At 39.1% G+C, this 15,964-nt stretch overlaps 1 protein-coding gene across 1 annotated transcript in view; it reads left to right on the top strand.

The window, feature by feature from the left end:
* Positions 1-3,419: 3,419 nt before the first annotated feature.
* The window catches only part of LOC135219502 (uncharacterized), a gene marked incomplete in the record, with an annotated part of 142,814 nt that continues 130,269 nt past the window's right edge, over positions 3,420-15,964 (top strand). Inside the window, 6 exon segments of the mRNA XM_064256323.1 lie at positions 3,420-3,645; positions 3,921-4,085; positions 9,113-9,890; positions 10,028-10,142; positions 10,405-10,937; positions 14,206-14,382. Of these exon segments, the coding sequence (XP_064112393.1) occupies positions 9,137-9,890; positions 10,028-10,142; positions 10,405-10,937; positions 14,206-14,382 (1,579 nt within the window).

The raw sequence follows: 15,964 nt of genomic DNA, 5'->3' as shown, positions 1-15,964 counted from the left end.
TTGCCAAGTCTGCACCGAGCATTTTCGCATACCTCTGGCGACATTTGCTGTTTTGCTACTGTTTTCCACCCTATTATTCTCAGGCTAGTCTACTAGTGTTTTACTACTGAGGAGATGGCCAGTAACGCAGCACTGGAGGAGGCTAAGGCCTTCACAGAAGCCGGATGAGGCCTAGGGCTGGAGGGCGCAAAGCTGATCAATTGGGTGAATGATAAGCTGAAGGAAGCAGCCCAAGAGAGAGCAACCGAACGGGAGAAGGAGAGGGAAGCACAAGAAAGAAGAGAAGCAGCTGAAAGAGCATTCCAAGCGGCTGAAAGAGAAGTGCAAGAAAGAAGAGAACCGGCTGAAAGAGAATTCCAAGCAGTCGAAAGGGAGAAAGAAATAGCACATGAACTGGCTATGGCAGTCCAGAGTACCACTCTGGCACCACTGAGTCCCACGCCTCCTGCGCCCTCTCACCTCCACAGCATTGGCGGCCTCATTAGGGCTTGGGACTATAACGAACCCAACACCTGGCTCAATCATGTCGAGCAGGTGTTCGGGAATTTCAAAATTTCAATCCAACCCCTCAGGAAGTGGCCCTCCTCGTTAGCAAGCATCTCGCTAGCAAAGGGCGGACTGCATTGGAGGCCCTTCGCCTGAATGAGCGACAAGATCTTGCCCTCGTCCGAGAGGCAATCCTTGAGGCTTATGAATTGACCCCAGACCGATGGAGGCAGAAATGGAGGACTATGCCCAAGGAGGCTAACCAGACGTGGACAGAGTGGGCAGCCAAGAAGACACCGGCACTCCGTAGGTGGACAAAGGCCTCCAACCCAACATCTGTTAGGAGGTCTTAGAACTCTTCCAATTAGAGGACTTTCTTTCCTACGCCCCCCCTGATCTTGCCACCCACTTGGTGGACAAGGCTCCTACGACTCTTTTGGAGTGCTGTAAATGGGCAGATGCCTATGACACCCACCATCCATTGCAGAGTTCCTTAAAAAAGAAAATACATCCTGCTCTTCCCCTCACTCCTGCTGCCACCTCTCAGCCTACCCAGTGCCCCAATAACCTTCCTCGGAAACCTGTGTGTGGGCATTGCAACAAACTAGGTCACGCCATGGAGCAGTGCCTCTCAAAAGTAGGTCCTTCTCAGCAAGCTGCTGCCACTCCTCAAAATGGACTACCCAATCATTATAACAGCAAAACCAACGGCCATTGGAACAGAAACAACAGGCCCAGGCCCGATTTTAGCAAGAGTTTCTGTGGCACATGCAGAGTGCATGGGCACACTGCTGCCTGGGCGGGATTCCCCAAAAAAGCTCCTGTTTTTGTCATTGCTATGGCCGTGACGAATCCATCCACTCTAGGCCCCCCTGCTCAGGGCCCCATATTTGTCGCACCTCCAAGAGGTTGCTATCTTGCCCACCAGGTCAGAGCTTTTGACGACACTGGTGCGCAAGTATCCATCATCCGAGAGGATAAAATTCCTTACGGAGCTAAGGTTGATAGGCACCAGTTCATCACGATTGAGGGCCTCAACCATGTCAAGATGTTCCTACTTACTGTCCGGTTGAGAGTCACACGACCTCACCGTTCTAAGATATGTATCATGGCAGTAGCAACCTATATACCAGGAGGTTATGATGTCCTGCTAGGACAAGATTTTAAGTCTCCTCCTAACTTTATACTGTATCAGGGCCCCCGCCCTCACATAGCTCCAGACCCGTTCCACGGGCCTCCAAGGACTACCTCTGCACAGCCAGTGCCACTTGAAGGTGCCAGGCAGTGCCAGGCTCCATCTCTCATGGATGTTGAGCCTCGATCGAGTCCTTCCACTAAGTCAGGAACGGCCTTAGTGCCAGTGCCAAGGCCAGACTCGAGTCTTCCTCCTGGGGCTCCAAGTCCCGGTCGCTCTCCCTCCGCTGCCTTGGCCCCACTACCCATGCTGGCAGTCAAGGAAGAGCCAATTCCAATAGGAATCCTCCAGGACACCCATGACCATAGTGGAAACTCCCCCAATGGTGCGGTCTCGCAGGGTGCCCCAGAGTCGGTCCTCCCCACGTGTACCAATCCCCCTCCGTCGGGAGATAACCGGTCCCGGAATAATGACTCTGCTGTATCCTATTTGGCCGAAGAACTCAGGGAGCCGAGCCACGCAGCATTAGGTACGGGGACGAGTGCCAAGGCCCCAGTTGTCGCAGCAGCTGGAGCAGATGCCCCTTCGGAATCTTCAAAGGGCTTGGATCCTCCAAGGCCCCCCATGGCATCGTCAAACCGACCCCGGAGAGGTCAAAGGAAGAAGAGAAAGGGCATCGAGGTTTTCCAAAACCTTACGAGAGCCAATAGCCTCTCTGCACTAGTGCCTGGCACAGTGCCACCCTATTATAGAGAATTTTGACCCTCTCCATCCAGAAGAGAATGCCAGACTCTGCTACTTCTACTTCTTTCTGACCTTTTGGTAACTTTCTTTTTCATTTTTGTACTGTCTGTATCTTATCTTCCTTGGTTTCCTTTCCTCTTATTTACTGCCTTGATGCATTTATTGTATATTGTATGCTTGGGAAAATTTTAGCCAGCAAATGCTGCTATAGCTTAGAGATAATTTCGAAGCCTGGGTCGTTTATACATTGGTTGAATAGCCTTTTGATTTAGTGTTATTCCCTAGTCTTTATATTTTGTGAGATTACCATTGTCTTTGATAAATTGTTTTTTGTCTGTCATCTTATTTAATCCCTACGAAGAATTACTCCATTAATTTTCCCCTTATTAGTGCACTAATGTTAGTGCTGATGTAATTAATACTTGTTACGAGACAAGGTTACTTAATGAAACTGTAGGGCCATTAACACACCTGAATGCATCATATCGCTCCATCAGGGTAAACAGATGGTATGTGTTGGCTTGAACAATTGAGATAGAAGTATTATACAGGATGTAATTTACCTGAAGGTTAAGTCCATATATAACCAATTATTTGCTATTCATTATTTTCAGTGTGACTTCATATTTTAAGAGTATTCATTATTGGAATATAGCAAGTTAATCTTTAGTCAAGTCACACTTCATTTTGCTTAATTCTCTGCCTGTCGAGTAAGACTTCATGAATATTATCATCGGCAGAGTTTGAATATTGCCTATATTATAAGTCCACTCAAGGGAGAATGGAAGGCTCAGCAATCTATATTGCAATGGGTCCTTGTTTCTAGCTTGTCTTGTCCATTCCAACCCGTCCAGAGTTGAAATGTCCTCTAGAATGGAGAGATGTTCAAGATTTTAAGACAGAACCAAGGAAAAATAAAGTCTTTTACCCAAGTTTAATGCATCTATGTCTAAATACAAGTTGCCCCTTCCAATTGGGAAAATCAGTCCTCTCCATTCTCTTGGAAAAGCAATCTCTTCTCCCATTGATTGTCGGAATTACCCCCACAGGTACTGGGGGTGTGGGTTACCAGAAGAAAATTTTAAAAGGAACAGAAGCCAGCGGCTCGTTCTCAGAAGAACTCCAGACCTAGGAAGAGGTCAGATCCCTTGCACCAAACTAGACGCCGCCTTCTCCCCCCTTTGCCTGCTTTCCTATGCTCTGGGAAGTCCCCAGTATATCTTTAAGGTCCATAGTGCCGGGAGACATCAAGGAGAAGAATACCAACCCTCAATATCCAGGTACTGTTGGAGGAAGTTCCATTTCAGCCACGGAACTGTTTTTACCTTTGTCTGTATTTCATTTCCTTTCTCCAAGGCGACTTGTGTAGTTCTCATTCCCCCCATCTGGGCTCAATTCTGTAATTACTCCCCTGTGATACTAGTAACATCTCCCTAGTGAATTTAAGCCACGAAATAGTTTTCTTTGTGTAAATTTCCCAGTCATTTCATTCCCCCCATGAGTGGCCTTTTTGATTGAAAGAAAGTAGTGAGTAACGTTCGTCCTCTATTTGCAGACAAACGCTGTGCCTGGCTGTGGTAGAAATTGGAAATCCTTGAAGCTGGCAATCTTAATCTGTTGCATAAATCTATAAACACCGTGACTGAATAGCTCCAGCCACGTGTTCTGGTGGATTGAAAAGCGGTCCCCCCTTTTTGTTCCTGGACCTCTGTAAATTCATGTAAATACAGTGCTTTTAAAACTAGAGTCCAGCTTTTATGTAAATTCCTCCCTCCTCAGTGATATCGGCCTTATGCCTGAGTAGTTTAGTTTTTTTTTTCTTTGTTCTGACCCCTCGTCCTCCAGTCAAGGCCAAAATTTTAAGTGTTAATTGTATTCCCTGGGATTGATCGAGGTGGAAAACTGAATAATATATATATATATATATATCTATATATATATATATATATATATATATAGTATATATATATTATATATATATATATATATATATATATAATACATACATATGTATATAATAATACATACATATGTATATATATATATATATATATATATATATATATATATATATATATATATATATATATATATATATATATGCAATATAAAAACACTGTATCGTGCTTCTAAGAAATCAATAGAGGGATCCACAGTGATATCCTTGTTTATCTAGATATAATATGTTGATTATTAGATATAAAACATTATATCTAGATAAACAAGGATATTACTATGGATCCCTCTATTGATATATATATATATATATATAATATATATATATATATATATATATATATATATATTATATATATATATATATATAAAATACATATGTAAGTATTACATAATAAAAATATGGAATGTTATTCCATATATATAAAAAACTAAAACTAAAGAGGTCAACCAGATTGCTTGCAGGAATGTGATCAGACCAGATACGATAAAGTAGGCTAAGATGACATGCCGTCACCTGTGGTCCTTCATTTGTTTTGAAAACATTAGTCCAAGCTTCCTGCTTGAGACAGCTACCGATACTAAATAGGGGCTAAGATGACATGCCGTCACTGTGGGCCTTCATTTGTTTTGAAAACATTAGTCCAAGCTTCCTGCTTGAGACAGCTACCGCGACCTATAATTCAAACGGCCTACGTGACTTGTAATGTGTCATCCGTATGTATGTTCGTATGTTCGAGCTACTCTCTGCTTCCTTTATGATTTGTAACCGAGATGGTAGTCAGAATAAAGTTAGCCATCATCATTGGCAGACCTGTACATCTTTACCTAAACTTCATCATGTAGAGTTGAATTAGCCATCATCATTGGCAGAAGCGATCAAGCCATCGTCATTAGAAGACCTGTACAATCCTATCTGATATTCATCATGTAATCTCAGAGAATAGAACTATTTTTTATACTTCGTGTTTTCTACTAGAAACCTCACATCAGAGAGCAGATATCATCATGAGTTTAACACATCGAAAGTTATCATCAAACCCCAAGACACTCCAATGAGTATGGAAGTGCATAACCAACCGACTTAGCGTAAGATTATCGCAAGTCTAATATTACCTCATAGGACGCCTTATTATACAAGGCAACAGCCCTATCATTGGTGGCAGCGTCTAAGAAGAACTCTTCAATGTCTTCCGAAGAATAACGAATAATGTATCATATCAGAAGTCAACGACGACGAAAGCAAGAGATTCTTCAAGCAACTTAGTATCATCGTTTAGTGAGCGACTTCAGAAAACAACAAGAACTCTTCAACGTCTTCCGAAGAATCAAACGGAATAATGTAATTCATATCAGAATGTCAACGATGATTGAAACGCAAGAAGATTCTTTCAAGCAACTTTAGTATCATCTTTAGTGAGCAACTCTCAGGAAAACAACAAGAACTCTTCAATTGTTTTCCTTATACCAGAATAACTGAAAAATAATGTATCATATCAGAAGTCGAACGACGACGAAAAGCAAGAGAGTTCTTTACAAGGGCAACTCTTAGTATTATCGTTTAGTGAGCGTTTCAGCAGTGCATAACTTCAAGAAACAAACCTGACGTGTCTTCTTCCTACGGCAACGCGAGCTTCGTCTCTCATTAGAATCATCCAAGAAAACATCGTTTATTGAGCGTTTCCAGCACTTCAAGAGATAAACCGGACGCGTCTGCAGCATCAGATCTTCAGAGGCTCGAATCATCCAAACAACGCGCATGGGGGAAACTCAAGCCAAACCAGGTCATCTGCTAAACATTGAAGGAGGGCCAAGGGCACATTGTTATCGGAACACCGTGACTTCCCACAAAATCAAGCTAAGTACAACCTTTTTTATTCATTGGAGTAACTGAGTGTTTCCTTTACAGGTCGAATTTTCGTTATTCCTATGGCTGAAGTTACGAGACATTCTCAATCTTACTTTTTTACAGAAATTATCTACATCATTGGGATTTCGCTACTGCGAGTTTTTATCTTTGAGTTTCTGTTTCCAGAAGTTCTACTGAAATATCATAATCATATACAGTGTTAATTTTATAATTTTGGGTGATTATTAATTCTTTACGTAACAAATATTAAACAGTGAATATGTGTTTACGCAGTGGGCGTCTGTATTTATACAGATGCATGGATAGGGTAGTTAGGCACTGTAGTGATAAGAAAACACACAAAAACAAGTGGAATACCCGCAAAAATCTGGATAAATTAGAGGTAACACTATTTCGGGTCATGACAATAAATGCTCCTTTGCAAAGTCCCGATCGCAGTTTCAGCCTTTAGTTATGCGTAAAAAAATCGAACCTCAATGACTCAACTTAACTTTTAAAAATACGGCTGGATTGCAATGAATAACATGTCTGTAAAAACTTTCATTAGGTTAACATGCTTTAACATTCATATAAACAAATCAACAAAATGTCTAAATGCGCTGACCTGGACCCCTCACTATTTCAAATTTTAGCAAAGAATGAAGTAAACCACAGCAAGTACACGATAACGCAGTAGAGATAACTTGTTTTAATAGTAATCGTTCAATTCTGTATAGTTCAAGTCTTTCATATGTTCGTTGCTTTATAAACTAACAGCAACATAATGCTAAAACACACAATACGTTGCCGATGGTAATAAAGAGAAGAATCCTAATTATTATAAAAAGAAATAGGTAAACAGTAGCCCTAAATATCAGAAACAAACAAATCGTGCTTAAGCAAACTTGGTTACTGTGTCATCTAGTCAGTGGTCAGGGTCAGTTAAATCTGCCGAGTGTAGCAAGCATAGCACATTCCACACAATAAGCGACTCTAGCAGAGCGGGGAAAAGCAATGTTGGATCATTCATGCCAATACCTTTTTGAATTAAAAAGGAATTTTCCTATGAATCACACGACCGTATCAAGTAATCAGAGCAGGTTCTCGTAATTTTAATACATAAGTTATTATAAGTAGTGGTGGATTAAGCCCGACTGTACGCGCCGTAAAAATTAGAATATCTTGTTTTTATGCCTTTAGTCCACGTAATATTCTGTATTTATGGACTCACTGTCTGTTGTTCGAACTTCCCTATTGAGAAGTCCGGATAAGCGAGCGCTTACAGATACCTCTATAGTTATAAAAAACATTGATCTGTATCTAGTGTAATTGTAAGATATCCATCTATGTGTATACAAAACATTACCTTACCTCCTGCCAAATAAGGCGTGTTTATTAAAGGAAAATTCTATAAACCTTCTAACATATTAAAAATTCGTTTTGAACAAAAAGAGACAGTTAATCAAATAATAACTTATATAGAAGAACCAATCATTTGTCTCATAAATCGTGATATTGTTCAACGACCCAACAGAATTCTCCCACAACCGCAGTCGCAGTTTGCACGCAAAATCTCGAGACGCATTCACCCTCGAATGTCTTGGTGCGTGTAAAAAGACTTTGCTGGGATCTGAAATTTTAATCCTTCCCGACACTCTGAAATATAACGATTTCCGCGAACAAAGCCCTATCAATGGTAATTATTACTAATACCGCGACCTATAATTCAAACGGCCTACGTGATTTGTAATGTGTCATCCGTATGTATGTTCGTATGTTCGAGCTACTGTCTGCTTCCTTTATGATTTGTAACCGAGATGGTAGTCAGAATAGAGTTAGCCATCATCATTGGCAGACCTGTACATCTTTACCTAAACTTAATCATGTAGAGTTGAATTAGCCATCATCATTGGCAGAAGCGATCAAGCCATCGTCATTAGAAGACCTGTACAATCCTATCTGATATTCATCATGTAATCTCAGAGAATAGAACTATTTTTTATACTTCGTGTTTTCTACTAGAAACCTCACATCAGAAAGAAGATATCATCATGAGTTTAACACATCGTCGTCATAATGAAAGAAGATACATACTTCGAAAGTTATCATCATGGAAGTGCATAACCAATCGACTTAGCGTAAGATTATCGCAAGTCTAACATTACCTCATAGGGCGCCTTATTATACAAGGCAACAGCCCTATCACATACATATGTATATATATATATATATATATATATATATATATATATATATATAATATATTTATATAATATACCTTCGTCTATTTATATGTGGATTATTTTGCTTTTTGCCAAGATTTTCTTTTATATATAAAATGTACATTATCTTTTTTGGAAGTTCCAAAAAAGAGAATGGTTTTTTGGGGTTATTTAATAATGGAAGTCTTTGGCTGTGAATGTTTTATCGTTTGCAAGTGATAACTTCCAACGATTGTAGTAAAATTAATTATCTTTTTATTTCTTTCTGAAGACTACATCTAGAAACCTCTCTTAAATACGGGAATATATCCTTTCTACCATATTTATGTAGATACAAACGAAATTTATGTTCATTTTGAAATAACAGTGAAAATATAAACGTAAAACATTCTTTAGCTTTAGTTCCCATAGAATGTCAACTAAAGAAGTGATGATTTCTCTTATTCACTATGTCTATAGCTCATTTTATCATCTATTTTCTCATTCTAAGTACCAAACAATCATTTATGCGTTGATAATTAATTTATCCTAACTTGTTAGAGCTAATTAATTACTTCTCACATATAGCTATAATCAAAATCCTTGAGGGTCAAAATCTAATCATTATTTTTCAGATCACTAGGGGAACTGATTACTTTGAGATAATGCCTTAAAAATTTAGGTGTTTTGATAGGTTTCTCGAGTACTCTGTTTGAATTTAAACTGCGTTCTTCTTTTCAGCTTTGACGGCAAGAGTTTTGAGTCATGAATAGGACTACTGTTTTGAGTCTCTTTATTCTTGGCTGCTTTTGTGCCAGGGCTCTTGCCAGGGATGCAAGAGGCCACCATGAGAACCCTGGTGAGGGGAATGAAACCCATTCTGATTCAGAGGCTATAGATGAAATATTGGAAGAGCCGCAGACTCACCGAAAGAAGATTCACATTTTGGGAGAAAACGACCTGCTAACTGACTTGGCAAACTGCAGATACTTCAAACAGTTTAGGAAAATCTTGAGGAAAGCACAGCGAGAAATCTTACTCCATCTGCAAAATTTCAGTCATATAGATTTACCGGAGGCAATAAGGCAAAACGTTAATCTATTGAAAAGAGCTAAGTTGTGGGCTGTTAGATTTTTATCAAAGTCTCAATCTATTGTCAATGTTTGTGTACCAGCGCTCTCGATCAATGCCACAAAGGTCACAAAATCAGAAAAAAATGAAAGGCCAGATGACCAACTAACCCTCATCAGTAGTGAATATGGAAGGATTCAAGGTGGAGAACAATACATTGTGGATGAGAGTGATCCAGAAATTAGAATCCATCAAAGGGCAAAGCAAATTCAGCACAAAAAGCTCTTCCCCAGAAGCAATAGAAGAAAAAAAATTGGTCGACTTGTTAATACCATTTTATCTATGTTGACAACAGACGGGAAAATTGACGAAACTTCTCTATTAAAAGAACTTATATCATCAACTGCAGGAGATAACATGTCGAAAGTAACTCAACGTGCTGAAAAAGGTATGTCATCATCTGATCAGGCTGTTTACTTTCATTGTTTGAGGAGCTTGTTGAAAATCTAATTCTTTCTTTGAATAGTTTTTTCTTTTTATTAATATCTTGTTTCAAATTTTTAAATTAACTTGATTAATCGCCAGGTCCTTACATCAAAGCACAGATAAGTGGTCGCGTGAGAGATGTTCCGCCATACTTTCTCAGTGTAGCCGTGGGAGCGAGAATTATAAAACATGGGAAACTGGCTGACCTTGCCAGGTAAAGTAGACTCTCTCTCTCATATCAGCAGACATACTTAAAAGTGCACACGCATGATAGGCTACATTTTTAGGGTTATTAAGCTAACAACACTTATGAAAAATAGTTCCTATAATAACTAGACACTCGTTACGATGCAAGATTTGAAAGAAAATTCTTAACAAGACAAGATACGCTACAGCAATATTATTTCATCGTCAGATGAACAGAAAATGGATAATTCTAAATACTGATATTAACTGTTCATTCTAAAAATCCACAGCTCCCGGCGTTTCCGAACTCTTTCACGTGGTTTGTCTCCAGCTATACTGAGGTACGGTGGAACATATGCGAATTGCGTCATCTACCAGGAAAAGGTCTCCGATGACTCTCCCAGAATGAATGATGATCACAGAGATCGTTCCATCATCGAGCGTCCTATATATGATGTCATTATAGGAAAGGACGATGAAAGTCAAGAACCTGCTCATAATGCCTCTCTAAGAACGGAAGCAGATGATATAAGGGACAACAGATCTCCACTTAGTAAAAGGATGTCAGACTTCGATGATAGTGGAGCTTATCGGCTAGTAACCGATGAACGTGAAGGAAACCATACTTGTCCTTTTGATGAAGAATTCCATTCGCACTATGGAGTCAAACCTAAGAGCGATTCTACAGACTCTTCTTATGATTTACTGGCGGCCATCTTCTCATCGGTCAACAGAAAAGCTTCCCTTTTCCTCAATGATGAGCCTACTCAACTTGACGACGAAGATTTGTCCCATGATCATTTCACAAATTTCACAATGACAGGTAAAAGTACATAAATTTTATTCCAAATATGTGCGCTCACTATGTTTGTGTGTGCTATTGTTCCATCATTGACTCTCTTATATTCTCGAATATCAAGCCGCAAATACCCCTTTGTATTGAATTCACTTAACCATGGGAATAACTTCCACCCAAAGGGAATTAATATACATGATGATGAGAGCATCTTTCCCTGCCAGTATTCGAACCTATGTTTTCTGGTTTTAAACAAGTGACTCATCCACAATACTATCAAGTTAGATAGTTTTGTGAATTATGAGAAACATATTATAAAATTAGACACACGTTATTATTATTATCATTATCCAGAAGATGAACCCTATTCATATGAAACAGGCCCATAGGGGCCATTGACTTGAAATTCAAGCTTTCAAAGAATAAGGTGTTTTTATGAAGAAGCAAGATGAGGTTAGAGGAAATACAAAAAGAAGAGATCTGGCTTATTTAAAAAATAAAAAATTAATAGATAGGTTGAAATGTATTAAAATGCAAGGAGAATAGTATTAGGGTAGTTGTGCATTGCACGACATCCTCGGAGAGGCTGTTCCACAGCCCAACGGAGTGAGGAATAAAGGACCTCTGGAACTAAGAAGTTCAACAGCAGGGCACATTTACTGTTGTATTGGTGCTGCTGTTCAGCGAATCAGGGATCAATTGAACATTTGAAAGATCTCTGTCAAGATACAACTTAATGAAAATTGACTAACAAGAGACCATCCGCTGATGGTCCAAGTCATAACTGCTAATACTGGGGAACAGAACCCTACCACCAAAAACAACTCTGCCTAAAAGAGATAAATTTCCTTTACTAGAAGAACAGTATTCTAGTAAAGGAAGGACAAATGACCTAAAACAATTTTCATTAGTTTTACCACCGTTATGAATATATGAGGCCTTTTGTACTATAATTAACTTTCCTGTGGCATTTGCTGACACGTTCATTACGTGCTTCTCAAAAGTAAGCTGTGAATCAAAAGCTTCAGACTCATTCATCAAAGTCTCATCGATTTGGAGGGGAGGGTGGGGTGGAAAATCTTTATGAGATCTGTTAGTCAACAGAGTTTTCATTTTAGTTTAGTTCAATCTTTTACCACTCACCCCCCATCACCCCCGTCACACTACACCATTCATTACTCCGGTCCCAGGACATCAGTGGCGTGGTCGGTATGGTGTTGGTGTCCCACCTCGGTGGTCGCGGGTTCGATTCTCGGCCATTCTACTGAGGAGTGAGAGATGTGTATTTCTGGTGATAGAAGTTAACTCTCGACGTGGTTCGGAAGTCATGTAAAGCCGTTGGTCCCGTTGTTGAATAACCACTGGTTCCATGCCACGTAAAAGCACCATACAAACAAACAAACAAACAAACAATTACTCTGGTCCATGTCCCGGTTGAGATGAGAGGCAACCTCACTTCATATAAGTGGAGACTTTACGATACCCACGAGTGCAGCATCATCAGCATACTAACCCATCTTGTTTTCCAGGTCAACAACCATATCACTTGTATACACTAAAAATAATTGTTGGCCAAGAACATTGGCCTGTGGTGGTCACAATAGGTCTTGGTTCTCTAAAGATCCCATCGACAGCAATTTGTTGCTGCTTGCCTGTAAGGAAATCTTGAAGTGAACCCAAAACATGTCCGCCCTCTCCAATAATCTGAAGTTTATAAATAAGTGCCTCGTGATTTAATGTCTCGAAAGCAGCACCAAAATCTATTTAAATTACACTACACTCAAAATCCATATCAAGGTTCTCTTGAGAATGGCATGTCAAACCTAAAAGCATCGCAAGTACCTAACTGCATATTGACTGGCAGTAAAGTATCCTTTAGATTCCACATACTGAAACTTTGGAGAGGAAAGGGAGAACAGAAATTGGCCTGTCGTTATTGCAACCTTCAGACATGCCATTCTGCTATTCATTGGAACAGGCACTGTATTGCTAAGCTTATGCTCATTCACAAAGTACTACTCGACACAAAAATCTATAGAATCTATTAATCTTGCAAGACAACACACTAGAAACATTTTTCTTTCAAAACAAAGGGAAGAAACCATCAGGATCTTCACCCCAGCTCTCAAGATGATCAAGAATTTTCTTAACATCCCTAATCCCTAGGTAGGGCAAAATGAGAATTTTGTCAAACTAGGGTCAGGATGATAAGTATCAGGGAGAGGGACATCCCCAGCTGATTGCTGAACTTCAAAAGCTTGAAGAAGCAGTTCAGCTTTTCCCCTAGGGCCACTAACCAACCTACCATTTGCTGTCAGTAGTGGAGGAATGGAAGCTAAGCCTGATCCAAAGATAAACAATTCCAATTTGGTCCACCACAGATGAGGCTGTGTAATTCCTGCAAGTTTCCTCTTTAGGGAATGATTGTAATTTCTCTCACCAATATGATAAATTCTATTTACAGCATATTTGGAGAACAAGGTTTTTATTCAAGGGTTGCCTACCAAGACTAAAATGTCGAGTCCACCAGCTGGTTTGATTTCGGAGTGACCTTCTCCAAGAAGAGTTGCCTGCCAATCCAAGGATACAGTCTCTTCTATCCTAAACTCGTGTAGGCAGGGACGTCACACCTAGAAGTAAATGTAGCTAAAGAAAAAACCTACTGCCATGTCTAGGGGTGCCATGGTGGATATGGGTGATTTCGAACCTAAGTATAACACATGAATATGTTTGCCTTTCTATCAAAACCAAAAGGCATAGGTTCGAATACTGGGCAGGGAAGATTCTCTTATCATATATAATTTTCTTTTGGTAACATTATGCCCAAAATAAAGTGAATTCGATACTAGGCTCAATATTTAATTTTCTTTTGGTAACATTACATTATGCCCAAGTAAAGTGAATTCGATACTGAGCTCAATATTTAATTGTAAAAGTGACAAAATTATCAGTATCGTATCTTCTACTACTACTACTACTACAACTACTACTACTACTACTACTACTACTACTACTACAACTACTACTACAACTACATATACACAGACACACACACACACACATATATATATATATATAATATATATATATATATATATATATATATATATATATATATACGCATATGTTTATGTTATTCAAAACTTTTGAGTAAACCTTAAACTACAACAGTTAATGTCGTAAGATTACTTCATCTGATGAGCATTATCATAACTTTGACTTTATTTTTTGTACACTGCATATTTTACCCTTTCCTGTCATAGTCCTCATTGGCAATTTTCTCTGTGTTTGGCAGCGGACGATCTGATCACCTTAACAGACTTCGCAGAAGATGTTGGAATGACACTGCTCTTTGATGTCAATCAGTTATACCGAACGCCTGACCGACTGGAATGGGATCCGACAAATGCCCGGAGAATCTTCCACGACGTTGCCGCAAGAAACAGATCATTGATTTGGCAACTAGGGAATGGTATTTCTTCCTACCACTCATTTTGTTGAGCTGTGGAGTTTTTATTACCATTGAAAAAGCATAATTACATGCGTGATTACAGGCCCCTCTCCTACACACCCTATCCAACTCGTCTTCTATCATGACGAATCTGTTTAGACACCAACCATTCATTTTATCACACCTGTCTTGCCATTCTACTCTCAACCCTCTCCATTACTATTATTCCTCACTACGCAACTTACTTCTCCATCAATAACATCCTTATCCCTAACCACACCGTGTATTTCTGCTGACAAATCTTGATCACTACCATTCTCCATCATTTCATCATCACCTGCGCCTGTCTCTGTTCCCATAATATAGTCAAGAACGTCACTTTCATCATTTAGACTATCTGGCCCCATTTTATTCCCACTAGCACTGTATATAACTCTAAACAAATGTCAAACCTTGAAATTGCACTCTATTCCAGCGGTCAATATTCCCAAGAACTGCTGGTAACCCACTGGGTTGAAAGTTGCCGTGGTGAACGCTTTGCTACCAAATGTAGACATGCAAGGGAGTTACAACTCACGGCAGCGTTTCTTTTTTTCATTTTATTGCGAATGTGAACAAAAACCTTCAACCCTACAAGCAGAAACAAATGCTCAGTTAGACAATATTGCCAATAACCAATATATTCGAAAACAAACAATTAACAGACAAATAAATAACATCAGTTAGGTTACAGTAACAAACAATTAACAGATAAATAACAACATACCAGTTATGTTACAGAATATGCTCATTGCATATATAAGCGTACATTGTACAGTAGCGATAGAATGAGCCTACTCAAAGTCGGGTTAATTTCAGGTCCGTCATCGAATCTACATTTTGATACAAATATATATTAACTAGTGAATGGCATGTTCTTCCGGGTAACAGATCCGTGAAGGCAGTTCCGTTCGTGCAGATCTATTTGGCCGTTTGTCCTCATTTGCCGTCTTGTTAATGATTGTTATTTGGTAAGTAACTAGTGCTGCAAAAGATAAGAAGACACTTGGCAGAGAACATTACAGTGACACACACACACACACACACACACACACATATATATATATATATATATATATATATATATATATATATATATATATATATATATATATATATAATATACATATATATATATATGGAAAGCCTCAGACGGGATACATATGCGGGAATGGTTTCAATGGTGACGTCTGTTTCTTATTGGCGTAGTTTTATTGATGTGACAATTTCAAGACCAGCCCATTTTCAAGCTAAAATTTACAATAATAAGATCAAAATTACAAAAACTCCCCCTCTAAAAATACACAATTACAATATATAAAACAAATTAAAAGACACCAACGATACTCAAGTATCATTTCCAGTAGAGGAAAGAAGACGATCGAAGAGCGCTAGCGTTAGGTGTTGCGAAGAAGACGATTTGTAAAGATTTTGTATTCAATAGTGAAGATAAATGTAGAGAGGATCAGTAAAAACAAGGAAAAAGAGAAAGTCTGCTAATCATTTTGTTTTGTCTCTCACCTTACAGAAGAATATAATACTTGATAAGAAAGCAAGATTATCT

The sequence above is a fragment of the Macrobrachium nipponense genome, chromosome 1 (genome assembly GCF_015104395.2).
Source record: "Macrobrachium nipponense isolate FS-2020 chromosome 1, ASM1510439v2, whole genome shotgun sequence".
Classification (NCBI taxonomy): domain Eukaryota; kingdom Metazoa; phylum Arthropoda; class Malacostraca; order Decapoda; family Palaemonidae; genus Macrobrachium; species Macrobrachium nipponense.
This window is presented reverse-complemented; position numbering and strand designations above follow the sequence as displayed.